Source organism: Oncorhynchus masou, chromosome 32 (genome assembly GCF_036934945.1).
Source record: "Oncorhynchus masou masou isolate Uvic2021 chromosome 32, UVic_Omas_1.1, whole genome shotgun sequence".
NCBI lineage: Eukaryota > Metazoa > Chordata > Actinopteri > Salmoniformes > Salmonidae > Oncorhynchus > Oncorhynchus masou.
The window spans coordinates 83,935,472-83,963,059 of NC_088243.1; the positions used below are offsets into that span (position 1 = coordinate 83,935,472).

The following is a 27,588-nucleotide window of genomic DNA, read 5'->3' on the forward strand; positions in this document are numbered from 1 at the left end:
TTATCTTCAGACTTCTGGAACCTCTGTGCTCTTTCTGTCACTCTCTGCTCTCAGTCCTACTATCAGCAACAATGAATTGAAGTTGGATCAGTGACACCATTGATGTCATCAGTGCCATTAGTCAAGTGTCTACCCTCTGTTGCCATAGAGATGTATGACCCTAGATATGTTAATTTCAAAAACAACAAAAAATCTCTCTCTCTCTCTCTCTCTCTCTCTCTCTCTCTCTCTCTCTCTCTCTCTCTCTCTCTCTCTCTCTCTCTCTCTCTCTCTCTCTCTCTCTCTCTCTCTCTCTCTCTCTCTCTCTCTCTCTCTCTCTCTCTCTCTCTCTCTCTCTCTCTCTCTCTCTCTCTCTCTCTCTCTCTCTCTCTCCCACTCAAGACATACCCTCTTAACAAAAACACAACACAAATGCAGAATCTAAATCTGTAGACCCATGAATGGGTAAATCCTACAAAGTTTCCACTCTACCCTTCTGCATCTTAGCAGGAAGAGGGCTACAGAACGCCATATTGGCTCCAACATGGCTGCCCTCCCAGCATGTTGTTCTAACAATCCCCCAGACTCCTCTCTTTTTTCAGTTTATATTCTTCCTCCCTCCCTCTCTGCTCCCCTCTATCTCTTCTCTTCCTTCCACATATGGCGGTCTCTGCATAGCTAGCTGTTTAGTCGTCTCTCAACAGCTTGTGAGCCCCTGGCCTGTCCCAGACCCCATTCATACAGGCCCCCCTCTCTGTCTCTCTGTGAATGCCGGGGACAGAGGTGTGTGTGTGTGTGTGTGTGTGTGTGTGTGTGTGTGTGTGTGTGTGTGTGTGTGTGTGTGTGTGTGTGTGTGTGTGTGTGTGTGTGTGTGTGTGTGTGTATGTGTGCGTGCGCGTGTGTGTGCGTGCATTAAATAGTGTTTTCTGCCTTTAAGCTGACTCCAACAGAGATAAAGAAAGCCCAGGAGGGTTGGAGAGCTATGCCTGAACAGAATGGAGTGACTAAGAGGCAGAACACACACACACATGCATGCGCAGATACACACACACACACACACACACACACACCTACACATACCTACACACACACACACATACCTACACACACATACCATCTGTTGGCTGTCCTCATCATTGGATTATAAAATAAATACCATCTGTTGACTGTCCTCATCAGTGGATTATAATATAAATACCATCTGTTGACTGTCCTCATCAGTGGATTATAAAATAAATACCATCTGTTGACTGTCCTCATCAGTGGATTATAATATAAATACCATCTGTTTACTGTCCTCATTAGTGGATTATAAAATAAATACCATCTGTTGACTGTCCTCATCAGTGGATTATAATATAAATACCATCTGTTGACTGTCCTCATCAGTGGATTATAAAATAAATACCATCTGTTTACTCTCCTCATCAGTGGATTATAATATGAATTCCATCTGTTGACTGTCCTCATCTGTGAGTGCAATGCTACATTACATACATTATATGTGACATCATCATATTGTTGTTGTTGATTGTTCTATGAATTACAGTCATTGGGGTGAGTCAGAGGACTTGTTCGATTGACACCATATTCACTAGATAGCACACTACTTTAACCAGGGTCCATAGGGCTCTGGAACAATAGGGTGCAATTTGGGAAACACCCAGAGAGAGTAGCGGTGCCTTATCCATTAAGTTGTAAGGGAAGACTCACCATTGGATTCATTTAGCTGCAGTGCATTGTATGACAGGCAAAATATATATCTATCTGTACTGATCATCCCAGGACACTTAAGTACATTTTAGTAATTCCATTTACTTTTGATACTTAAGTATTCTTAAAACCAAATATTTTAGACTTTTGCTCAAGTAGTATTTTACTGGGTGACTTTTACTTTTACTTGAGTCATTTTCTATGAAGGTCTTTTACTTTTACTCAAGTTTGACAATTTTGTAATTTTTCCACCACTGGGGTCCAGATTTACAGTATAATGGGACACCCTAGGGGGGCAGACTTACAGTATAATGGAACACGCTAGGGGGCCAGACTTACAGAATAATGGAACACCCTAGGGGTCCAGACTTACAGTATAATGGAACACCCTAGGGGGCCAGACTTACAGAATAATGGAACACCCTAGGGGTCCAGACTTACAGTATAATGGAACACCCTAGGGGGCCAGACTTACAGAATAATGGAACACCCTAGGGGGCCAGACTTACAGTATAATGGAACACCCTAGGGGGCCAGACTTACAGAATAATGGAACACCCTAGGGGGCCATACTTACAGAATAATGGAACACCCTAGGAGGCCAGACTAACAAAATAATGGAACACCCTAGGGGGCCAGACTTACAGAATAATGGAACACGCTAGGGGGCCAGACTTACAGTATAATGGAACACCCTAGGGGGCCAGACTTACAGAATAATGGAACACCCTAGGGGGCCATACTTACAATATAATAGAACACCCTAGGGGGCCAGACTTACAGAATAATGGAACACCCTAGGAGGCCAGACTAACAAAATAATGGAACACCCTAGGGGACCGACCAGACTTTCAGAATAATGGAACACCCTAGGGGGCCATACTTACAGTATAATAGAACACCCTAGGGGGCCAGACTTACAGAATAATGGAACACCCTAGGAGGCCAGACTAACAAAATAATGGAACACCCTAGGGGGCCAGACTTACAGAATAATGGAACACCCTAGGGGGCCAGACTTACAGTATAATAGAACACCCTAGGGGGCCAGACTTACAGAATAGTGGAGCACCCTAGGGGGCCAGACTTACAGAATAATGGAACACGCTAGGGGGCCAGACTTACAGAATAATGGGACACCCTAGGGGGCCAGACTTACAGTATAATGGAACACGCTAGGGGGCCAGACTTACAGAACAATGGAACACCCTAGGGGGCCAGACTTACAGTATAATGGAACACGCTAGGGGGCCAGACTACAGTATAATGGAACACCCTAGGGGGCCAGACTTACAGTATAATGGAACACGCTAGGGGGCCAGATGTACAGTATAATGGAACACCCTAGGGGGCCAGACTTACAGTATAATGGAACACGCTAGGGGGCCAGTCTTACAGAATAGTGGAGCACCCTATGGGACCGACCAGACTTACAGAATAATGGGACACCCTAGGGGGCCAGACTTACAGTATAATAGAACACCCTAGGGGGCCAGACTTACAGTATAATAGAACACCCTAGGGGGCCAGACTTACAGAACAATGGAACACCCTAGGGGGCCAGACTTACAGAACAATGGAACACCCTAGGGGGCCAGACTTACAGTATAATGGAACACCCTAGGGGGCCAGACTTACAGAATAATGGAACACCCTAGGGGGCCAGACCTACAGAATAATGGAACACCCTAGGGGGCCAGACGTACAGTATAATAGAACACCCTAGGGGTCCAGACTTACAGTATAATAGAACACCCTAGGGGGCCAGACTTACAGTATAATGGAACACCCTAGGGGGCCAGACTTACAGAATAATGGAACACCCTAGGGGGCCAGACTTACAGAATAATGGAACACCCTAGGGGGCCAGACTTACAGTATAATGGAACACCCTAGGGGGCCAGACTTACAGAATAATGGAACACCCTAGGGGACGAGACTTACAGAATAATGGAACACCCTAGGGGGCCAGACTTACAGAATAATGGAACACCCTAGGGGGCCAGACTTACAGAATAATGGAACACCCTAGGGGGCCAGACTTACAGAATAATGGAACACCCTAGGGGGCCATACTTACAGAATAATGGAACACCCTAGGAGGCCAGACTAACAAAATAATGGAACACCATAGGGGGCCAGACTTACAGAATAATGGAACACGCTAGGGGGCCAGACTTACAGTATAATGGAACACCCTAGGGGGCCAGACTTACAGAATAATGGAACACCCTAGGGGACCGACCAGACTTTCAGAATAATGGAACACCCTAGGGGGCCAGACTTACAGTATAATAGAACACCCTAGGGGGCCAGACTTACAGAATAATGGAACACCCTAGGAGGCCAGACTAACAAAATAATGGAACACCCTAGGGGGCCAGACTTACAGAATAATGGAACACCCTAGGGGACGAGACTTACAGAATAGTGGAGCACCTTAGGGGGCCAGACTTACAGAATAGTGGAGCACCCTAGGGGGCCAGACTTACAGAATAATGGAACACGCTAGGGGCCAGACTTACAGAATAATGGGACACCCTAGGGGCCAGACTTACAGTATAATGGAACACGCTAGGGGCCAGACTTACAGAACAATGGAAAACCCTAGGGGGCCAGACTTACAGTATAATGGAACACGCTAGGGGGCCAGACTTACAGTATAATGGAACACCCTAGGGGGCCAGACTTACAGTATAATGGAACACGCTAGGGGGCCAGATGTACAGTATAATGGAACACCCTAGGGGGCCAGACTTACAGTATAATGGAACACGCTAGGGGGCCAGACTTACAGTATAATGGAACACGCTAGGGGGCCAGACTTACAGAATAATGGAACACCCTAGGGGGCCATACTTACAGAATAATGGAACACCCTAGGAGGCCAGACCTACAGAATAATGGAACACCCTAGGGGGCCAGACCTACAGAATAATGGAACACCCTAGGGGGCCAGACTTACAGAATAATGGAACACCCTAGGGGGCCAGACTTACAGAATAATGGAACACCCTAGGGGGCCAGACTTACAGTATAATGGAACACCCTAGGGGGCCAGACTTACAGAATAATGGAACACCCTAGGGGACGAGACTTACAGAATAATGGAACACCCTAGGGGGCCAGACTTACAGAATAATGGAACACCCTAGGGGGCCAGACTTACAGTATAATGGAACACCCTAGGGGGCCAGACTTACAGAATAATGGAACACCCTAGGGGGCCATACTTACAGAATAATGGAACACCCTAGGAGGCCAGACTAACAAAATAATGGAACACCCTAGGGGGCCAGACTTACAGAATAATGGAACACGCTAGGGGGCCAGACTTACAGTATAATGGAACACCCTAGGGGGCCAGACTTACAGAATAATGGAAACCCCTAGGGGGCCATACTTACAATATAATAGAACACCCTAGGGGGCCAGACTTACAGAATAATGGAACACCCTAGGAGGACAGACTAACAAAATAATGGAACACCCTAGGGGACCGACCAGACTTTCAGAATAATGGAACACCCTAGGGGGCCAGACTTACAGTATAATAGAACACCCTAGGGGGCCAGACTTACAGAATAATGGAACACCCTAGGAGGCCAGACTAACAAAATAATGGAACACCCTAGGGGGCCAGACTTACAGAATAATGGAACACCCTAGGGGACGAGACTTACAGAATAGTGGAGCACCTTAGGGGGCCAGACTTACAGAATAGTGGAGCACCCTAGGGGGCCAGACTTACAGAATAATGGAACACGCTAGGGGGCCAGACTTACAGAATAATGGGACACCCTAGGGGGCCAGACTTACAGTATAATGGAACACGCTAGGGGGCCAGACTTACAGAACAATGGAACACCCTAGGGGGCCAGACTTACAGTATAATGGAACACGCTAGGGGGCCAGACTTACAGTATAATGGAACACCCTAGGGGGCCAGACTTACAGTATAATGGAACACGCTAGGGGGCCAGATGTACAGTATAATGGAACACCCTAGGGGGCCAGACTTACAGTATAATGGAACACGCTAGGGGGCCAGTCTTACAGAATAGTGGAGCACCCTATGGGACCGACCAGACTTACAGAATAATGGGACACCCTAGGGGGCCAGACTTACAGTATAATAGAACACCCTAGGGGGCCAGACTTACAGTATAATGGAACACGCTAGGGGGCCAGTCTTACAGAATAGTGGAGCACCCTATGGGACCGACCAGACTTACAGAATAATGGGACACCCTAGGGGGCCAGACTTACAGTATAATAGAACACCCTAGGGGCCAGACTTACAGTATAATAGAACACCCTAGGGGGCCAGACTTACAGAACAATGGAACACCCTAGGGGGCCAGACTTACAGAACAATGGAACACCCTAGGGGGCCAGACTTACAGAATAATGGAACACCCTAGGGGGCCAGACCTACAGAATAATGGAACACCCTAGGGGGCCAGACTTACAGAATAATGGAACACCCTAGGGGGCCAGACTTACAGAATAATGGAACACCCTAGGGGGGCAGATATGGCAAAGTCTAGCAGCTTCTGAGTCATCACTGAAGCATTGGCAAAATGAGTCCAATCAGCTGAAGCTTAGACAACGGAACTGAGCATGTACGTGTGAGTATGACCACTGCTGACCTGGAGGGAGGTGAAGACCTTGTGTTGAGTTTCTCCTCTCTTCTTAAACGCTCCAGTAAATGAACAAGATACAATATTGAGGGGGGACAAAAACCCTCATTAAGAAACACCAGAGACAAAACCTTCATTAAATATGAGAATAGAGACATTGAGTGATTTCACATGAAAATGATTAGAACACATGCAGATTAGTACTATTATAGGTCTTGAATCTGAGAACCCCGTTAAAGACGCAGCCATTAAATTGTCTGTGTACAGTATATTCTCTACAGACCCTTTTAAAATCCCGTGCTTATCCTGAACTGAATGAATATAGGTTGAATAGATTTTTATTATTTTTTTTACAATTTACCCTAGAATTATCGAGTAAGGACATTTAGCTGCACGACGGTAGTATAATGACACACAATAAATGAATACCTAAAGCAATTCAGAATTAAACCATGACTCCGGTATCGAATTAGACTGAAACTAACACTCTTTGAGGGGATATTGTAAAGCAGGGAGAAACCAATATAATTTAGCTAAGTGAAATGCTATCAACAAGAGGAATACAATTATGTGTCTGATTGCCTTTTAGGCATAGAGACATATAGACGGTCTGCAACGGTAAACTGAGGGGTTATTAAGCAGTATAGAGGCATTAGGCCCAGAGAAAAGGTGTGGGTGGGGGGGGGGGGAGAGACAGAGAGAGAGCTAATCTGGCCCAAGCCAATGGCATGTATCAGATGCTGAGCAGGCTATGCTCACACATACCTGTCGGAGGCCAAACCACACAACCAAATGCATTATACACTTTATGGAACACAAAGCCTTCAATATCTCATCCTGGAATATCCCAGGCCTGAGGTCATCTGCCTTTGGCCTAAAGAGCAGGAACCTGGACTTCAGAAATACAGACAATGTTATTCTACAAGAGACATGGTATAGAGGAGATGGACCCACTGGTTGGCCTCTAGGTTACAGAGAGCTGGTAGTCCCATCCACCAAACTACACAGAGTGAAACAGGGAAGGGACTCAGGGGGTATGCTAATTTGGTATAGAGCAGACATAACCCACTTGATTAAATTAATCAAAAAAATGAGCATTTTATATCTGGTTTGAAATAACTAAGGAAATGATCTCATCAGAGAAAAATGTCCTCCTGTGTGTTACCTATATCCCCCAATAGAATACCCAGATATTAATGAAGACAGTTTCTTCATCCTAGAGGGGGAGATCAACCATTTCCAGGCCGAGGGACATATACTAGACTGTGGAGACCTAAGAACCTGACACTCTCAGCACACAAGGAGAGAAACACCATATGCCCCTCGAGACACAACTACAAAACATAAACAACAAAAACGGGTCACATCTCCTGCAGCTCTGTCGCACGCTGGGTCTGTACATAGCCAATGGTTTGCTTCGAGGGGAGTCCTGCGGTAGGTAAACCTGTAGCTCAGTGTGTTTTATAAGTCTGAGTCCTACCTGTTCTAGGATAGTGTTGATCCTGTCCACCTCACAATCAATGACGTAGCGTTTCTCCTGCCTCCTGTCCATCTCTTCGATGATCCGTTTGAACTCTGCTGCATCTGTGATGCTCCCCACAGACCGAGCCGTCACCTGCCAGCTGTTGGTTACGGCCGACTCCATGATGGCCTGAAGGATAGAGAAACCTAGAGAGAGAGAGAAAGAGAGAGTAAGAGAGAGAGTGAGAGAGTGAGAGCGAGAGTGAGAGCAGGAGCAAGAGCGAGAAAGAGAGAGAGAGCGAGAGAGCGAGAGAGCGAGAGCGAGAGCGAGAGCGAGAGTGAGAGAGAGAGTGAGAGAAAGTGAGAGAGAGTGAGAGTGAGAGAGAGAGAGCAAGAGAGTGAGAGAGAGAGAGAGAGAGAGTGAGAGAGAGCGAGAGAGATAGTGAGAGTGAGAGAGAGAGAGAGTGAGAAAGATAATGAGAGTGAGAGCGGGTGAGAGAGAGAGAGTGAGAGTGAGTGAGAGTGAGAGAGAGACAGCAAGAGAGAGAGCGAGAGAGAGAGCAGGAGCGAGAGCGAGAAAGAGAGAGCGAGAGCGAGAGCGAGAGCGAGAGAGAGAGTGAGAGTGAGAGAGAGAGAGAGAAAGTGAGAGAGAGAGTGAGAGTGAGAGAGAGAGAGAGAGAGGGTGAGAGTGAGAGTGAGACAGAGAGAGAGACAGAGAGAGAGACAGAGAGAGAGAGAGAGAGAGAGCGAGAGATGGAGAGTGAGAGAGTGAGAGTGAGAGAGTGAGACAGAGTGAGACAGAGAGAGAGAGGTAGAAAAGGAACCAGAGCCATTTATAATAAGTTGAGTCAACTAAGAAAGGGGTTACAGATAATGTAACGTGTTTCAGACGTTAGACACACTTTAAATCTACACAGTGAAAACACAAAAGCTGATAATCTTATCCTAAAAAAATAAATCATTCATGAGATGGCTGAAGGTAATTTGTCCCCATTACAATCTGACATTATTTATTAAAACCTTTTAGACAGAAAAGACAGTAAATGTAATTGTGCATTGACCAGAAAATATGAAGTTTATTTAAGTACAGGAAGGCTGGTGATCTCCATGTTATTAACTAGAGGAGGGCTGGTGATCTCCATGTTATTAACTAGAGGAGGGCTGATGATCTCCATGTAATTAACTAGAGGAGGGCTGATGATCTCCATGTTATTAACTAGAGGAGGGCTGGTGATCTCCATGTAATTAACTAGAGGAGGGCTGATGATCTCCATGTTATTAACTAGAGGAGGGCTGATGATCTCCATGTTATTAACTAGAGGAGGGCTGATGATCTCCATGTTATTAACTAGAGGAGGGCTGATGATCTCCATGTTATTAACTAGAGGAGGGCTGATGATCTCCATGTTATTAACTAGAGGAGGGCTGATGATCTCCATGTTATTAACTAGAGGAGGACTGATGATCTCCATGTTATTAACTAGAGGAGGGCTGATGATCTCCATGTTATTAACTAGAGGAGGGCTGATGATCTCCAGGTTATTAACTAGAGGAGGGCTGATCATCTCCATGTTATTAACTAGAGGAGGGCTGATGATCTCCATGTTATTAACTAGAGGAGGGCTGATGATCTCCATGTTATTAACTAGAGGAGGGCTGATCATCTCCATGTTATTAACTAGAGGAGGGCTGATGATCTCCATGTTATTAACTAGACGAGGGCTGATGATCTCCATGTTATTAACTAGAGGAGGGCTGATCATCTCCATGTTATTAACTAGAGGAGGGCTGATCATCTCCATGTTATTAACTAGAGGAGGGCTGATGATCTCCATGTTATTAACTAGAGGAGGGCTGATCATCTCCATGTTATTAACTAGAGGAGGGCTGATGATCTCCATGTTATTAACTAGAGGAGGGCTGATGATCTCCATGTTATTAACTAGAGGAGGGCTGATGATCTCCATGTTATTAACTAGAGGAGGGCTGATGATCTCCATGTTATTAACTAGAGGAGGGCTGATGATTTCCATGTTATTAACTAGAGGAGGGCTGATGATCTCCATGTTATTAACTAGAGGAGGGCTGATGATCTCCATGTTATTAACTAGAGGAGGGCTGATGATCTCCATGTTATTAACTAGAGGAGGGCTGATGATCTCCATGTTATTAACTAGAGGAGGGCTGATGATCTCCATGTTATTAACTAGAGGAGGGCTGATCATCTCCATGTTATTAACTAGAGGAGGGCTGATGATCTCCATGTTATTAACTAGAGGAGGGCTGATGATCTCCAGGTTATTAACTAGAGGAGGGCTGATCATCTCCATGTTATTAACTAGAGGAGGGCTGATGATTTCCATGTTATTAACTAGAGGAGGGCTGATGATATCCATGTTATTAACTAGAGGAGGGCTGAGGATCTCCAGGTTATTAACTAGAGGAGGGCTGATGATCTCCATGTTATTAACTAGAGGAGGGCTGATGATCTCCAGGTTATTAACTAGAGGAGGGCTGATGATCTCCATGTTATTAACTAGAGGAGGGCTGATGATCTCCATGTTATTAACTAGAGGAGGGCTGATGATCTCCATGTTATTAACTAGAGGAGGGCTGATGATCTCCATGTTATTAACTAGAGGAGGGCTGATGATCTCCATGTTATTAATTAGAGGAGGGCTGGTGATCTCCATGTTATTAACTAGAGGAGGGCTGATCATCTCCATGTTATTAACTAGAGGAGGGCTGATGGTCTCCATGTTATTAACTAGAGGAGGGCTGATGATTTCCATGTTATTAACTAGAGGAGGGCTGATCATCTCCAGGTTATTAACTAGAGGAGGGCTGATGATCTCCATGTTATTAACTAGAGGAGGGCTGATGATCTCCATGTTATTAACTAATGGAGGACTGATGATCTCCAGGTTATTAACTAGTGGAGGGCTGATCATCTCCAGGTTATTAACTAGAGGAGGGCTGATGGTCTCCATGTTATTAACTAGAGGAGGGCTGATGATTTCCATGTTATTAACTAGAGGAGGGCTGATCATCTCCAGGTTATTAACTAGAGGAGGGCTGATGATCTCCATGTTATTAACTAGAGGAGGGCTGATGATCTCCATGTTATTAACTAGAGGAGGGCTGATGATCTCCATGTTATTAACTAGAGGAGGGCTGATGATCTCCATGTTATTAACTAGAGGAGGGCTGATCATCTCCATGTTATTAACTAGAGGAGGGCTGATGATTTCCATGTTATTAACTAGAGGAGGGCTGATGATCTCCATGTTATTAACTAGAGGAGGGCTGATGATCTCCATGTTATTAACTAGAGGAGGGCTGATCATCTCCATGTTATTAACTAGAGGAGGGCTGATGATCTCCATGTTATTAACTAGAGGAGGGCTGATCATCTCCAGGTTATTAACTAGAGGAGGGCTGATGATCTCCATGTTATTAACTAGAGGAGGGCTGATGATCTCCATGTTATTAACTAGAGGAGGGCTGATGATCTCCATGTTATTAACTAGAGGAGGGCTGATGATCTCCATGTTATTAACTAGAGGAGGGCTGATCATCTCCATGTTATTAACTAGAGGAGGGCTGATGATCTCCATGTTATTAACTAGAGGAAGGCTGATGATCTCCATGTTATTAACTAGAGGAGGGCTGATCATCTCCATGTTATTAACTAGAGGAGGGCTGATGATCTCCATGTTATTAACTAGAGGAGGGCTGATGATCTCCATGTTATTAACTAGAGGAGGGCTGATGATCTCCATGTTATTAACTAGAGGAGGGCTGATCATCTCCATGTTATTAACTAGAGGAGGGCTGATCATGTCCATGTTATTAACTAGAGGAGGTCTGATCATCTCCATGTTATTAACTAGAGCTAGCGGACATTAGATGGCTGACGGCTGATGGTCGATGTGATCGTGTGTTGACATGGTTTAATCATGACATTTAAGTCAACCTCATGTTAACATTGACATTGTAGAGAAACCCTATCTTATCTCCAATCTGTCATTGGAACGTCATTGGAACGTTGTGCCAACTCAATTAAAAATAAAGGCAATCAAAAATGAAATATTTATCCAGCTCCCGCTACTGTGGTGTCTGCTGCCCAAATGGAACCCTGTTTTATATTTAGTGCACTACTTTTGACCAAGGCACATTGGGCCATGTGGGCAATAGGGTTACCAGTACTGTAGAATCAATCATTTTAATGATTCATGCTTAATTCACATGTGACATATTTTAATTTAACAGAGCTAGAGCTCTCAGTGAGAGATTGTAGGTTTCCTTCAAGTTGAAATAATATTTTTCTTTAAAACATGTTTTTTTTAGATGTATGGAGAGAGAGAGAGAATACGAGCGGCGGTAATGAAAATGAATCATTAAATCAGAAACAATGTAATTGTTCTCATGAATGTAGACGCACTAAGGCTCTTTTTTCCATCATCTACCCATTGAAATCTACAAATTGTCCTTTTTGCTATAGGAACTCAAGCCTTAGCGTACAGAACTCACTACAACAGCACAATCTACCTCCGAAACACTTCCTGTCAGATGTACTGATTTATCACAAATGATGATTCATATTATTGCGAACAATGAAATATATGGGGATTATGCTAATTGCCTTGTCACAGGATAGTGAATAGAAAGAGAGCAGAGAGAGAAAAAAAGCATGTCGTTTATTGTTCCCAGTGAGTCAGTCTACCTCGCTAAGGGAGATACTTAGTTAGTTGCACAACTGAAAGCCTTCAACTGAATTGTGTCTTCCGCATTTAACCCAATCCTTCTGAATCAGAGAGGTGTGTGGGGGGGGGGGGGGGGGACTGTCTTTAACAACATCCACGTCTTTGGTGCCTGGGGAACAGGGGGTTAACTGCCTTGCTTCAGGGGAAGAACGATAGATTTTTACCTTGTCAGGTCGGGAATTCGACCGAGCAAAACCTTCCAGTTACAGGCCCAACGCTCGAACCACGAGGCTCCCTGCCTTGTCTCTATGGACCTACTGCAGACTTTAACCGCACAGAGCCAAACACACAGACCACAACAACATCAAGTTGTGGTTGTTTTTGTTTGCACAGGGGTGATAGGGGCTGAGCAACTGGGGTTCTGTGTCTTTACACCCAGCATGCAATGCACCCTGCCACTGCGGAGCTCCCCTCTCCACCAAATTACTTTTTCGGTGAGGAGCGAGGCGATTGAACAAACACACTGTACAAACATGTACACACACATCCAGGTCATGACTGTTTCATCCTCCACTAAATGTGCAGAGTAAAAGCCAGCTAAGTAACCATGGGTTCCATAATGTAACCATTGCTGTGATACATAAGGAGTCTGTACTGTACCCTTCACCCTCCTCAGTCCTCAGGTGTTAGAGATGACACAAGTCAAATGGCCTGTACCCTTCACCCTCCTCAGTCCTCAGGTGTTAGAGATGACACAAGTCAAATGGCCTGTACCCTTCACCCTCCTCAGTCCTCAGGTGTTAGAGATGACACAAGTCAAATGGCCTGTACCCTTCACCCCCCTCAGTCCTCAGGTGTTAGAGATGACACAAGTCAAATGGCCTGTACCCTTCACCCTCCTCAGTCCTCAGGTGTTAGAGATGACACAAGTCAAATGGCCTGTATCCTTCACCCTCCTCAGTCCTCAGGTGTTAGAGATGACACAAGTCAAATGGCCTGTACCCTTCACCCTCCTCAGTCCTCAGGTGTTAGAGATGACACAAGTCAAATGGCCTGTACCCTTCACCCTCCTCAGTCCTCAGGTGTTAGAGATGACACAAGTCAAATGGCCTGTACCCTTCACCCTCCTCAGTCCTCAGGTGTTAGAGATGACACAAGTCAAATGGCCTGTACCCTTCACCCTCCTCAGTCCTCAGGTGTTAGAGATGACACAAGTCAAATGGCCTGAACCCTTCACCCTCCTCAGTCCTCAGGTGTTAGAGATGACACAAGTCAAATGGCCTGTACCCTTCACCCTCCTCAATCCTCAGGTGTTAGAGAAGACACAAGTCAAATGGCCTGTACCCTTCACCCTCCTCAGTCCTCAGGTGTTAGAGATGACACAAGTCAAATGGCCTGTACCCTTCACCCTCCTCAGTCCTCAGGTGTTAGAGATGACACAAGTCAAATGGCCTGTACCCTTCACCCTCCTCAGTCCTCAGGTGTTAGAGATGACACAAGTCAAATGGCCTGCACTAGAGAGTAGAGGTCCACCGATTATAATTTTTCAATGCCGAAACCGATACCGATTATTGGAGGACCAAAAAAAAGCTGATACCGATTAATCGGCCGATTTGTTTAAAAAATGTTTTTGTAATAATCACAATTACAACAATACTGAATGAACACTTATTTTAGCTTAATAAAATACATCAATAAAATCAATTTAGCCTCAAATAAAATTAAAAATGTTCAATTTGGTTTAAATAATGCAAAATCAAAAACAAAGTGTTGGAGAAGAAAGTAATAATGCACTAATATGTAATAAGTGCAATATGTGCCATGTAAGAAAACTAACGTTTAAGTTCCTTGCTCAGAACATGAGAACATATGAAAGCTGGTGGTTCCTTGTAATATGAGTCTTCAATATTCCCAGGTAAGAAGTTTTAGGTTGTAGTTATTATAGGAATTATAGGACAATTTCTCTCTATATGATTTGTATTTCATATACCTTTGACTATTGGATGTTTTTATAGGCACTTTAGTACTGCCAGTGTAACATTATAGCTTCCATCCCTCTCCTCGCCCCTACCTGGGTTCGAACCAGGAACACATCGACAACAGCCACCCTCGAAGCAGCGTTACCCATCGCTCCACAAAAGCCGCGGCCCTTGCAGAGTAAGGGGAACAACCACTCCAAGTCTCAGAGCGAGTGACGTTTGAAATGCTATTAGCGCGCACCCTGCTAACTAGCTAGCCATTTCACATTGGTTACACCAGCCTGTTCTCGGGAGTTGATAGGCTTGAAGTCATAAACAGCTCAATGCTTGGAGCACAGCGACGAGCTGCTGTCAAAACACACGAAAGTGCTGTTTGAATGAATGCTTACGAGCCTGCTGGTGCCTACCATCGCTCAGTCAGACTGCTCTATCAAATCATAGACTTAATTCTAACATAATAACACACAGAAATACGAGCCTTAGGTCATTAACATGGCCGGATCCGGAAACTATCATCTCGAAAACAGGACGTTTATTCTTTCAGTGAAATAAGGAACCGTTCCGTATTGTATCTAATGGGTGGCATCCATCAGTCTAAATGTTCCTGTTACATTGCACAACCTTCAATGTTATGTCATAATCCTGGCAAATTAGGCGGCCCAAACTGTTGCATATACATTGACTCTGCGTGCAATGAACGCAAGAGAAGTGACACAATTTCACCTGGTTAATATTGCCTGCTAACCTGGATTTCTTTTAGCAAAATATGCAGGTTTAAAAATATATACTTTTGTGTATTGGTTTTATTATGGCTGCAGGGGCAGTATTGAGTAGCTTGGATGAAAGGTGCACAGAGGTGCCCATATTCAACGGCCTGCTCCTCAGTCATAGTTGCTAATATTTGCATATTATTAGTATTAATATTAGTATTAGTATTGGATAGAAAACATCTGAAGTTTCTAAAACTGTTTGAATTATGTCTGTGAGTATAACAGAACTCATATAGCAGGCAAAAACCTGAGAAATTCCACTTCCTGTTTTTGTATTTTACTGTGGTGGCAGATTTTTAACCAATCTCTCATTGAAATTACAGCGAGATATGGATGAGTTTTCACTTCCTACGCCTTCCACTAGATGTCAACAGTCAATAGAACTTTGTCTGATGACTCTAATGTGAAGGGGGGTCGAATGACACAGGAAATAGTCACCACTGCCACGAGTTGACCATGCATTCACTATGCACGTTCACAGGGGAAGGACCTGCGTTCCACCGGTCATCTGAAGTCATTCTAATTCTCCGGAAGGAACGTTATATATATATATATATATACAGTGCCTTGTGAAAGTATTCGGCCCTTGAACTTTGCGACCTTTTGCCACATTTCAGGCTTCAAACATAAAGATATAAAACTGTATTTTTTTGTGAAGAATCAACAACAAGTGGGACACAATCATGAAGTGGAACGACATTTATTGGATATTTCGAAACTTTAAAAAAAAAATCAAAAACTGAAAAATTGGGCGTGCAAAATTATTCAGCACCTTTACTTTCAGTGCAGCAAACTCTCTCCAGAAGTTCAGTGAGGATCTCTGAATGATCCAATGATATATATGAGATATATGTAAACAAAAGTCTAAAGATTCCGAAGAGGAGAGGCGAAAAGGATCAGAGGACCAATATGCGGAGTGGTAAGTGTCCATGGTTCTTTTTAATACGTAATGTACACATGAACAACTGACTACCTAAAACAAGACATGTGAAAACCCTAAACAGTCCTATCTGGTTCAGAGACAGGAACAAGGACAGGAAAAGGAACAATCACCCACCAAACACTCAAAGAATACGGCTGCCTAAATATGGTTCCCAATCAGAGACAACGATAAACACCTGCCTCTGATTGAGAACCACTTCAGACAGCCATAGACTAAGCTAGAACACCCCACTAAACTATAATCCCAATACCTATGAAAAAACCCCAAGACAAAACACACCACATACAAAAACCCCATGTCAAACCCTGGCCTGACCAAATAGATAAAGAAAACACAAAATACTAAGACCAGGGCGTGACAGTGAATCTAATAAGCCAATGCAAACTCAGATTTTTTAATATAAATATGAACTTTATCAAACAAAACATGCATGTATTGTGTAACATGAAGTTCTATGAGTGTCATCTGATGAAGATAATTCAAGGTTAGTGATTAATTTTATCTTTATTTCTGCTTTTTGTGAAAGCTATATTTCGCTGGAAAATGGCTGTGCTTATTGTGGTTTGGTGGAGACCGAACATAATCGTTTGTAATGCTTTCGCTGAAAAGCCTATTTTAAATCGGACACTTTGGTGGGATTAACAACAAGAGTACCTTTAAAATGATATAAAACACATATACGTTTTAGGAATTGTAATTATGAGATTTCTGTGGTTTGAATTTGGCGCTCTCTATTTTCACTGGTAGTTGTCATATCGATCCCGGTATTGGGATTGCAGCCATAACTAGTTTTAAGAAAGGCATTGATGTTTATGGTTAGGTACACATTGGAGCAAGTGGAGTGGTGGTTATGTTCAGGTGGAGTGGTGGTTATGTTCAGGTAGAGTGGTGGTTATGTTCAGGTAGAGTGGTGGTTATGTTCAGGTAGAGTGGTGGTTATGTTCAGGTAGAGTGGTGGTTATGTTCAGGTAGAGTGGTGGTTATGTTCAGGTGGAGTGGTGGTTATGTTCAGGTAGAGTGGTGGTTATGTTCAGGTAGAGTGGTGGTTATGTACAGGTGGAGTGGTGGTTATGTTCAGGTAGAGTGGTGGTTATGTTCGGGTAGAGTGGTGGTTATGTACAGGTAGAGTGGTGGTTATGTTCGGGTGGAGTGGTGGTTATGTTCGGGTGGAGTGGTGGTTATGTTCGGGTGGAGTGGTGGTTATGTTCGGGTAGAGTGGTGGTTATGTTCGGGTAGAGTGGTGGTTATGTTCAGGTAGAGTGGTGGTTATGTTCGGGTAGAGTGGTGGTTATGTTCAGGTAGAGTGGTGGTTATGTTCGGGTGGAGTGGTGGTTATGTTCGGGTGGAGTGGTGGTTATGTTCGGGTGGAGTGGTGGTTATGTTCGGGTAGAGTGGTGGTTATGTTCAGGTAGAGTGGTGGTTATGTTCAGATAGAGTGGTGGTTATGTTCAGGTAGAGTGGTGGTTATGTTCAGGTAGAGTGGTGGTTATGTTCAGGTGGAGTGGTGGTTATGTTCAGGTGGAGTGGTGGTTATGTTCAGGTAGAGTGGTGGTTATGTTCAGGTGGAGTGGTGGTTATGTTCAGGTAGAGTGGTGGTTATGTTCGGGTAGAGTGGTGGTTATGTTCAGGTAGAGTGGTGGTTATGTTCGGGTGGAGTGGTGGTTATGTTCAGGTGGAGTGGTGGTTATGTTCAGGTAGAGTGGTGGTTATGTTCAGGTAGAGTGGTGGTTATGTTCAGGTGGAGTGGTGGTTATGTTCAGGTAGAGTGGTGGTTATGTTCGGGTGGAGTGGTGGTTATGTTCAGGTAGAGTGGTGGTTATGTTCGGGTGGAGTGGTGGTTATGTTCAGGTAGAGTGGTGGTTATGTTCAGGTAGAGTGGTGGTTATGTTCAGGTAGAGTGGTGGTTATGTTAGGGTGGAGTTGTGGTTATGTTCAGGTAGAGTGGTGGTTATGTTCAGGTAGAGTGGTGGTTATGTTCAGGTAGAGTGGTGGTTATGTTCAGGTAGAGTGGTGGTTATGTTCAGGTGGAGTGGTGGTTATGTTCAGGTAGAGTGGTGGTTATGTTCGGGTGGAGTGGTGGTTATGTTCAGGTAGAGTGGTGGTTATGTTCAGGTAGAGTGGTGGTTATGTACAGGTGGAGTGGTGGTTATGTTCAGGTAGAGTGGTGGTTATGTTTGGGTGGAGTGGTGGTTATGTTCAGGTAGAGTGGTGGTTATGTTCAGGTAGAGTGGTGGTTATGTACAGGTGGAGTGGTGGTTATGTTCAGGTAGAGTGGTGGTTATGTTCAGGTAGAGTGGTGGTTATGTTCGGGTGGAGTGGTGGTTATGTTCGGGTGGAGTGGTGGTTATGTTCAGGTAGAGTGGTGGTTATGTTCAGGTAGAGTGGTGGTTATGTTCGGGTAGAGTGGTGGTTATGTTCAGGTAGAGTGGTGGTTATGTTCAGGTGGAGTGGTGGTTATGTTCAGGTAGAGTGGTGGTTATGTTCAGGTAGAGTGGTGGTTATGTTCGGGTGGAGTGGTGGTTATGTTCGGGTGGAGTGGTGGTTATGTTCAGGTAGAGTGGTGGTTATGTTCAGGTAGAGTGGTTGTTATGTTCAGGTAGAGTGGTGGTTATGTTCAGGTGGAGTGGTGGTTATGTTCAGGTAGAGTGGTGGTTATGTTCAGGTAGAGTGGTGGTTATGTTCAGGTGGAGTGGTGGTTATGTTCAGGTGGAGTGGTGGTTATGTTCAGGTAGAGTGGTGGTTATGTTCAGGTAGAGTGGTGGTTATGTTCAGGTAGAGTGGTGGTTATGTTCAGGTAGAGTGGTGGTTATGTTCAGGTAGAGTGGTGGTTATGTTCAGGTAGAGTGGTGGTTATGTTCAGGTGGAGTGGTGGTTATGTTCAGGTAGAGTGGTGGTTATGTTCAGGTAGAGTGGTGGTTATGTTCAGGTGGAGTGGTGGTTATGTTCAGGTGGAGTGGTGGTTATGTTCAGGTAGAGTGGTGGTTATGTTCGGGTGGACTGGTGGTTATGTTCGGGTGGAGTGGTGGTTATGTACGGGTAGAGTTGTGGTTATGTTCAGGTAGAGTGGTGGTTATGTTCGGGTAGAGTGGTGGTTATGTTCAGGTAGAGTGGTGGTTATGTTCGGGTGGAGTGGTGGTTATGTTCGGGTGGAGTGGTGGTTATGTTCAGGTAGAGTGGTGGTTATGTTCAGGTAGAGTGGTGGTTATGTTCGGGTAGAGTGGTGGTTATGTTCAGGTAGAGTGGTGGTTATGTTCAGGTGGAGTGGTGGTTATGTTCAGGTAGAGTGGTGGTTATGTTCAGGTAGAGTGGTGGTTATGTTCGGGTGGAGTGGTGGTTATGTTCGGGTGGAGTGGTGGTTATGTTCAGGTAGAGTGGTGGTTATGTTCAGGTAGAGTGGTGGTTATGTTCAGGTAGAGTGGTGGTTATGTTCAGGTGGAGTGGTGGTTATGTTCAGGTAGAGTGGTGGTTATGTTCAGGTAGAGTGGTGGTTATGTTCAGGTGGAGTGGTGGTTATGTTCAGGTGGAGTGGTGGTTATGTTCAGGTAGAGTGGTGGTTATGTTCGGGTGGACTGGTGGTTATGTTCGGGTGGAGTGGTGGTTATGTACGGGTAGAGTTGTGGTTATGTTCAGGTAGAGTGGTGGTTATGTTCGGGTAGAGTGGTGGTTATGTTCAGGTAGAGTGGTGGTTATGTTCAGGTAGAGTGGTGGTTATGTTCAGGTAGAGTGGTGGTTATGTTCAGGTAGAGTGGTGGTTATGTTCAGGTAGAGTGGTGGTTATGTTCGGGTGGAGTGGTGGTTATGTTCGGGTGGAGTGGTGGTTATGTTCAGGTAGAGTGGTGGTTATGTTCAGGTAGAGTGGTGGTTATGTTCAGGTTGAGTGGTGGTTATGTTCAGGTAGAGTGGTGGTTATGTTCAGGTAGAGTGGTGGTTATGTTCAGGTAGAGTGGTGGTTATGTTCAGGTGGAGTGGTGGTTATGTTCAGGTAGAGTGGTGGTTATGTTCAGGTAGAGTGGTGGTTATGTTCGGGTGGAGTGGTGGTTATGTTCGGGTGGAGTGGTGGTTATGTTCAGGTAGAGTGGTGGTTATGTTCAGGTAGAGTGGTGGTTATGTTCAGGTAGAGTGGTGGTTATGTTCAGGTAGAGTGGTGGTTATGTTCAGGTAGAGTGGTGGTTATGTTCAGGTAGAGTGGTGGTTATGTTCAGGTAGAGTGGTGGTTATGTTCAGGTAGAGTGGTGGTTATGTTTGGGTGGAGTGGTGGTTATGTTCAGGTTAATATGTAGATTGACAGCACTGTAATCCCTGATGCTTAATATGTAGACTGACAGCACTGTAATCCCTGGTGCTTAATATGTAGATTGACAGCACTGTAATCCCTGGTGCTTAATATGTAGATTGACAGCACTGTAATCCCTGGTGCTTAATATGTAGATTGACAGCACTGTAATCCCTGGTGCTTGATATGTAGATTGACAGCACTGTAATCCCTGATGCTTAATATGTAGATTGACAGCACTGTAATCCCTGGTGCTTAATATGTAGATTGACAGCACTGTAATCCCTGGTGCTTAATATGTAGATTGACAGCACTGTAATCCCAGGTGCTTAATATGTAGATTGACAGCACTGTAATCCCTGGTGTTTAATATGTAGATTGACAGCACTGTAATCCCTGGTGCTTAATATGTAGATTGACAGCACTGTAATCCCTGGTGTTTAATATGTAGATTGACAGCACTGTAATCCCAGGTGCTTAATATGTAGATTGACAGCACTGTAATCCCTGGTGCTTAATATGTAGATTGACAGCACTGTAATCCCTGATGCTTAATATGTAGATTGACAGCACTGTAATCCCAGGTGCTTAATATGTAGATTGACAGCACTGTAATCCTTGATGCTTGTACCATTAGCATGAGAGACAGGTCCTAAACAAGGACTGTTCAGACCATTTTAAAAGTCTATTATATTATAAAATGAAGACCCTGGGAGTATTTTGTCACTTCATAAGCAGCAGAAGTTATCGCTCCATTCAGTCCAAAGGGGGAAACAGTAGAGAGGAAAGAAGAAGAAGAAAGAGGTCATTGTGAATATGCATTCATCTATATTTCCAATCCGTCCAATTGTCTTAAATCATCATTGTGCTGGAAGAAGTAAAACAAATGTTCAGATGTAAAAACAGAGACGGGTCATCCTGATTAGCATCTCAAATGGCTTTTATTTTGAAAGTAGTCATTTTCTCCCTCCTTGTCTCTCGCTCTCTCTCTCCGTGCTGCCGGCAGCACCCTGATTGATCTCTATGTGAACATTTTTGATTAATTTGAGATGTAGAGAAGATTCCATGCCTCCCTAATTTTACATTTGTATGGAAATGAAGAGATGGATTTAGCTGGTAAATATTATTTAGCAGAATTGGATGACATTCTATTTTTTTTTATTCCACACTTTCTTTTCTGAGAAGTCAGCAGCAAAGTTACATTTTCATTTAGATGTCAAAATGAGAAGGAAGAGAGGAAACACAGTGTGAACAAACGATGAGGGGAAGTAACAGCTACTTCTTCACCCAGAACAGCGTGAACAAATCAAACAAATAGAGATAACACCAGATTAGCTCATGGTGTATGGATGTGGTAGTCATTCTCCTATAACCCTGTTAGTTCCTCGCTCATCAGATCACTCTGGCCTAATTAACATTGAAAGTTAAATATGGACAATTCAATACTTCACCGGGCTGTGGCTGAATTTGCATGACCATCCATGCTAGTCTAAATCACAGACAATAAGACCATGTCCTTGCCAGACAGGATTGATGACCACATCATTATTGATTCATTATCTGATCAAGTGCATCAGCACGGGAACTCTGAGGCAGAGTCAGAGTTCGACACTTCTCATAACCCCCTGCTGTATCCTACCTCAGAGTCAGAGTTCGACACTTCTCATAACCCCCTGCTGTATCCTACCTTTATTACACAGCTCAACACAGACAATTGGCATCATACAGTATATTCAAAAGTAGCGCACTATATAGGGAATAGGGTGCTATTTAAGCTGCAGACCTATAAATTCCATTTACAGCCATCCTTATAAGAGAGCATCTCTCCTCACACCTGAATCACATCTAAAAATGTAATACGGTCGACTACATACAGTCTGGAAGACAACAACAAGATTTCCTCTATAAATCACTGCAGTACAAGTGGTGGTGGTGGTGATGGTGGTGGTGTGTGTGTGTGTATGGGAGCCTCTGATCATCAGGGTAAAACTGTAATCTCCTTTTCTCATCTTTCCTTATAACATACTGTATCTTTCTGGCAGAAGAATATCAGAGGATATGTCCAACTAGCAACATCAGACATACTGTGCTCTCTTCAGTGACAACATTCCCTATGCGTGTAGCCCACTCTGTCAGTGAGTAAGGATTGACTCTTCCTTGTGTCTCTTCTTCCATCCTCCTCCCAGCCCATTCAGTCCAGTTCCATCAAAGCAGATGGCACCAGGGCTCTCTGTGTTAAAAGCAGAGCTGTTGTCTGAGATCAAGCTGTCAGCGAGATCGGCTCCACGTTGCTTCCTGCCTGTGTGACAGACATCATGCTAACTGCTTCATAGCCTGTGTGACAGACGTCATGCTAACTGCTTCCTGCCTGTGTGACAGACGTCATGCTAACTGCTTCCTGCCTGTGTGACAGACGTCATGCTAACTGCTTCCTGCCTGTGTGACAGCCGTCATGCTAACTGCTTCCTGCCTGTGTGACAGCCGTCATGCTAACTGCTTCCTGTCCTGTGTGACAGCCGTCATGCTAACTGCTTCCTGCCTGTGTGACAGACGTCATGCTAACTGCTTCCTGCCTGTGTGACAGACGTCATGCTAACTGCTTCATAGCCTGTGTGACAGACGTCATGCTAACTGCTTCCTGCCTGTGTGACAGACGTCATGCTAACTGCTTCCTGCCTGTGTGACAGCCGTCATGCTAACTGCTTCCTGCCTGTGTGACAGCCGTCATGCTAACTGCTTCCTGCCTGTGTGACAGCCGTCATGCTAACTGCTTCCTGTCCTGTGTGACAGCCGTCATGCTAACTGCTTCCTGCCTGTGTGACAGCCGTCATGCTAACTGCTTCATAGCCTGTGTGACAGCCGTCATGCTAACTGCTTCCTGCCTGTGTGACAGACGTCATGCTAACTGCTTCATAGCCTGTGTGACAGCCGTCATGCTAACTGCTTCCTGCCTGTGTATCAGACGTCATGCTAACTGCTTCCTGCCTGTGTGACAGACGTCATGCTAACTGCTTCCTGCCTGTGTATCAGACGTCATGCTAACTGCTTCCTGTCCGTGTGACAGACATCATGCTAACTGCTTCCTGTCTGTGTATCAGACGTCACAATTCTTGTTTCCTGCCTGCATGACAGACATCACGCTTCTTGCTTCCCGCCTGTGCTTTTACAGACATCATCCCAAATGGCACTATGTTCCCTACATGGTGCACTAGTTTAGTAGGGTTCTATTTGGGACACCGACACAATCTTCATCCCTCGCAGGTTCTTACTGGTCCTTCATCTCCCGTCTTCTGTCTTGAAAAACACAAGTCCGCACTCATGACAACACTTCAGCCTACATCAGTAAGTAAAATGTGTTTTTGCTTCTCATGCTAATGCAGTTGTTTAAACGGTTGCATATTGATTTGAGATATTTTTATTTGATTTCTAGCTCATTGGCTATCTAGCTAGCTATCTAGCGAGCTATATAGACGCTTGGCTTACAATGTATTAGCTTAGCCAATGTGTATGTTATGTTGGCTATGACATGTCGTGGTTGTGGCTGTTGAGTGTCTTATTTCCTATTGGTCCTCATACAGTTGAAGTCAGAAGTTTATGTACACCTTAGCCAAATACATTCAACTTCTCTAGGGTAGGGGGCAGCATTTGGAATTTTGGATGAAAAGCATGCTCAAATTAAACTGCCTTCTACTCAGGCCCACAATATAGGATATGCATATAATGATTGAATAGAAATCACTCTAAAGTTTCTAAAACTGTTAAAATAGTGTCTGTGAGTATAACAGAACTGATTTGGCAGGTGAAAACCTGAGAAAAAATCCATTCAGGAAGTAGGATTGTTGTAGTTTTCTAGTCAATGCCATTACATTATCCATTGATTTCGGACTCAAATTGCAGTTCCTATGCTTTCCACTAGATGTCAACAGTCTTTAGAAATTGTTTCAGGCTTGTATTCTGAAAAATGAGGGAGTAAGAGCAGTCTGAATGAGTGGACCCTGCCATGCCTTTCTTGTTTACCTTTTATATTGATGACGTTATTGTTCGGTTTAAATATTAGCGATTATTTAGGCTAAAAACAACCTGGGGATTGAATATAAACATCGTTTGACATGTTTCTATGAACTTTACGGATACAATTTAGATTTTTTGTCTGCCTGTTGGGATTGCATTTGAGCCTGTGGGTTACTGAAGAAAACGTGCAAACAAAACTGAGGTTTTTTAAAGAACAAAAGGAACATTTATTGAATAAATGAATGTCTTCTGAGTGCAACCATATGAAGATCATCAAAGGTAAGTGATTATTTTTTCTCTATTTCTGACTTGTGTAACTCTTCTACTTGGCTGGTTACTGTTTGTAATTATTTGTCTGCTGGGCTATGTTAAGCTGGCTAAGGTATGCTTTTGCCGTAAAGCATTTTTTAAATCTGACACCATGGTTGGATTCACAAGAAGTTGATCTTTAAACCTATGTAAAATAGTTGTATCTTTTCTGAATTTTTGTAATGAGTATTTCTGTATTTGAATTTGGAGCTCTGCAATCTCACTGGATGTTGGCCAGGTGGGATGCTAGCGTCCCACATACCCTAGAGAGGTTCGACTCAACTTTTTCACAACTCCTGATGTTTAATCCTAGAAAAAGATTCCACGTCTTAGGTCAGTTAGGATCACCACTTTATTTTAAGAATGTGAAATTTCAGAAAAATAGAAAGTGATTTATTTCACTTTCATTTCACTTTCATCAAATTCCAAGTGGGTCAGAAGTTTACATACACTCAATTAGTATTTGGTAGCATTGCCTTTAAATTGTTTAACTTGGGTCAAACGTATCAGGTAGCCTTCTGTCACGCCCTGGTCTATATTTATTATGTTTATCTTCATTTATTGGGTCAGGCCAGGGTGTGACATGGGTTTTTTTGTGGTGTGTTTTGTCTTGGGGTTGTGTGGGGTGTATAGCATAGTCATTGGCTGCCTGAGGCGGTTCTCAATTAGAGTCAGGTGATTATCGTTGTCTCTGATTGGGAACCATATTTAGGTAGCCATATTCTTTGTGTGTTTCGTGGGTGATTGTCCTTAGTGTCCTTGTTCCTGTCGCTGTGTTAGTTTTCACTAGTATAGGCTGTTTCGGTTTTCCTTACGTTCATTTACGTTCTTTGTTTTTGTATTGATTCGTGTTTACGTTTTCATTTAACATGGATCGCAATCTACACGCTGCATTTTGGTCCGACTCTCCTTCGCCTACAGAAAACCGTTACACCCCTTCTACAAGCTTCACACAACAAATTGGGTGAATTTTGGCCCATTCCTACTGACAGAGCTGGAGGAACTTAGTCATGTTTGTAGGCCTCCTTGCTCGCACATGCTTTATCAGTTCTGCCCACACATTTTCTATAGTATTGATGTCAGGGCTTTGGGATGGCCACTCCAACACCTTGACTTTGTTGTCCTTAAGCCATTTGGCCACAACTTTGGAAGTATGCTTGGGGCCATTGTCCATTTGGAAGACCCATTTGCGACCAAGCTTTAACTTCCTGACTGATGTCTTGAGATGTTGCTCAATATATCCACATAATTTTCCCTTCTCATGATGCCATCTATTTTGGTGTTCTTGAGCTTGCAAGCCTCCCCTTTTTTCCTCCAAACATAACGATGGTCATTATGGCCAAACAGTTCTATTTTTGTTTCATCAGACCAGAGGACATTTCTACAAAAAGTAAAATCTTTGTCCCCATGTGCAGATGCAAACCGTAGTTTGGATTTTTTTTATGGCAGTTTTGGAGCAGTGGCTTCTTCCTTGCTGAGCGGTCTTTCAGCTTATGTCGATATAGGACTCATTTTACTGTGGATAAGATGCTTTTGTACCTGTTTCCTCCAGCATCTTCACAAGGTCCTTTGCTGTTGATTTGCACTTTTCGCACCAAAGTACTTTCATCTCTAGGAGACAGAACGCGTCTCCTTCCTGAGCGGTATGCCGGTTGCATGGTCCCATGGTGTTTATACTTGCGTACTATTGTTTGTACAGATGAACTTGGTACCTTCAGGCATTTGGAAATTGCTCCCAAGGATGAACAAGATTTGTGGAGGTCTACCCTTTTTCTCTGAGGTCTTGGCTGATTTCTTTTGATTGCTCCATTATGTCAAGCAAAGAGACACTGAGTTTGAAGGTAGGCCTTGAAATGCATCCACAGGTACACCTCCAATTGACTCTGGTAAGTGATTGTGTTCCCCATACTCTATATTATATATATATATGTTTATAGATGTGTGTTGTGTATTTTATGTATTGATGCAGGGCTCACCCCCTGCTAAAATAAAGTTTAAATCAAATAAGTAATAGTAAACGTTTTTTTAATCCTCAATAGTGGCAGAGATGACCTCTGGGAACCAAATCCAAAGAGACCACATTCAAGTCCTCCATCCCACACTCATTCAAACATAGGAACTGGTTCCTCCAGTCTGACCCCTGCTGCTGTCTCTGGCTCCACACCCACCCCCACCTTGCCATCTAAAGGTGTGAAGAGGCCAGCCTAGAAGTGGAGGAGGGCCAGCGCACCAGTGGCAACTACCACAGAGGGAGAGGACCATTGTTAAACTGTGCTAGAGGATGATGTGCATTCACTTCCACCAACTTTTCGACCTAAAAGGCAGTCAGGACTTCAGCTGGACATGACTGGAAAGTACAGCCCCCTTCATCTAGGTATGTAAACTTAAATGTTCTTATTACGATAGCATTGTTGTATGTTCTCTATAGTCTCTATTTTGAACCACAGCCCATGCAAAAAAAACAGTTATTTCTAGCTTAAATAGACAGATTTTTATGGGGATTTTTGTAATATGTTAATTAGATTTCCATGTGGGCGCAGATATCGAAGGCTAAGAGATAAACAGACAAATCACACACATGCAATATGCTAATTTTCTCCTGCGGCATACACTTCATTAGGCTACCACTGTACTGCCTTGTAACTGTCTGCAATGGATTCTCATCTTATTGGGAAAAAATCTAAAAGTTTAAAGACTGTGGTTCAGGATTGAGGGAAGAAATATTGTGGTCTGACAATTTGTAAAACTCTGGTAAATAAGTAGACCGGATGGCCTTGTGGACTGTAAACCCTTCTGAGCTC

General features: G+C 43.9%; 1 protein-coding gene across 3 annotated transcripts in view; it reads right to left on the bottom strand.

The window, feature by feature from the left end:
- LOC135526714 (glutamate receptor 3) overlaps positions 1–27,588 on the bottom strand; it is a 292,678-nt gene that overhangs the window by 108,400 nt on the left and 156,690 nt on the right. For all 3 annotated transcript variants that reach the window (XM_064955313.1, XM_064955311.1, XM_064955312.1), the window contains exon 4: positions 7,816–8,003. In XM_064955313.1, coding sequence (XP_064811385.1) covers positions 7,816–8,003 — 188 coding nt within the window. The remainder of the gene's footprint in view (positions 1–7,815; positions 8,004–27,588) is intronic.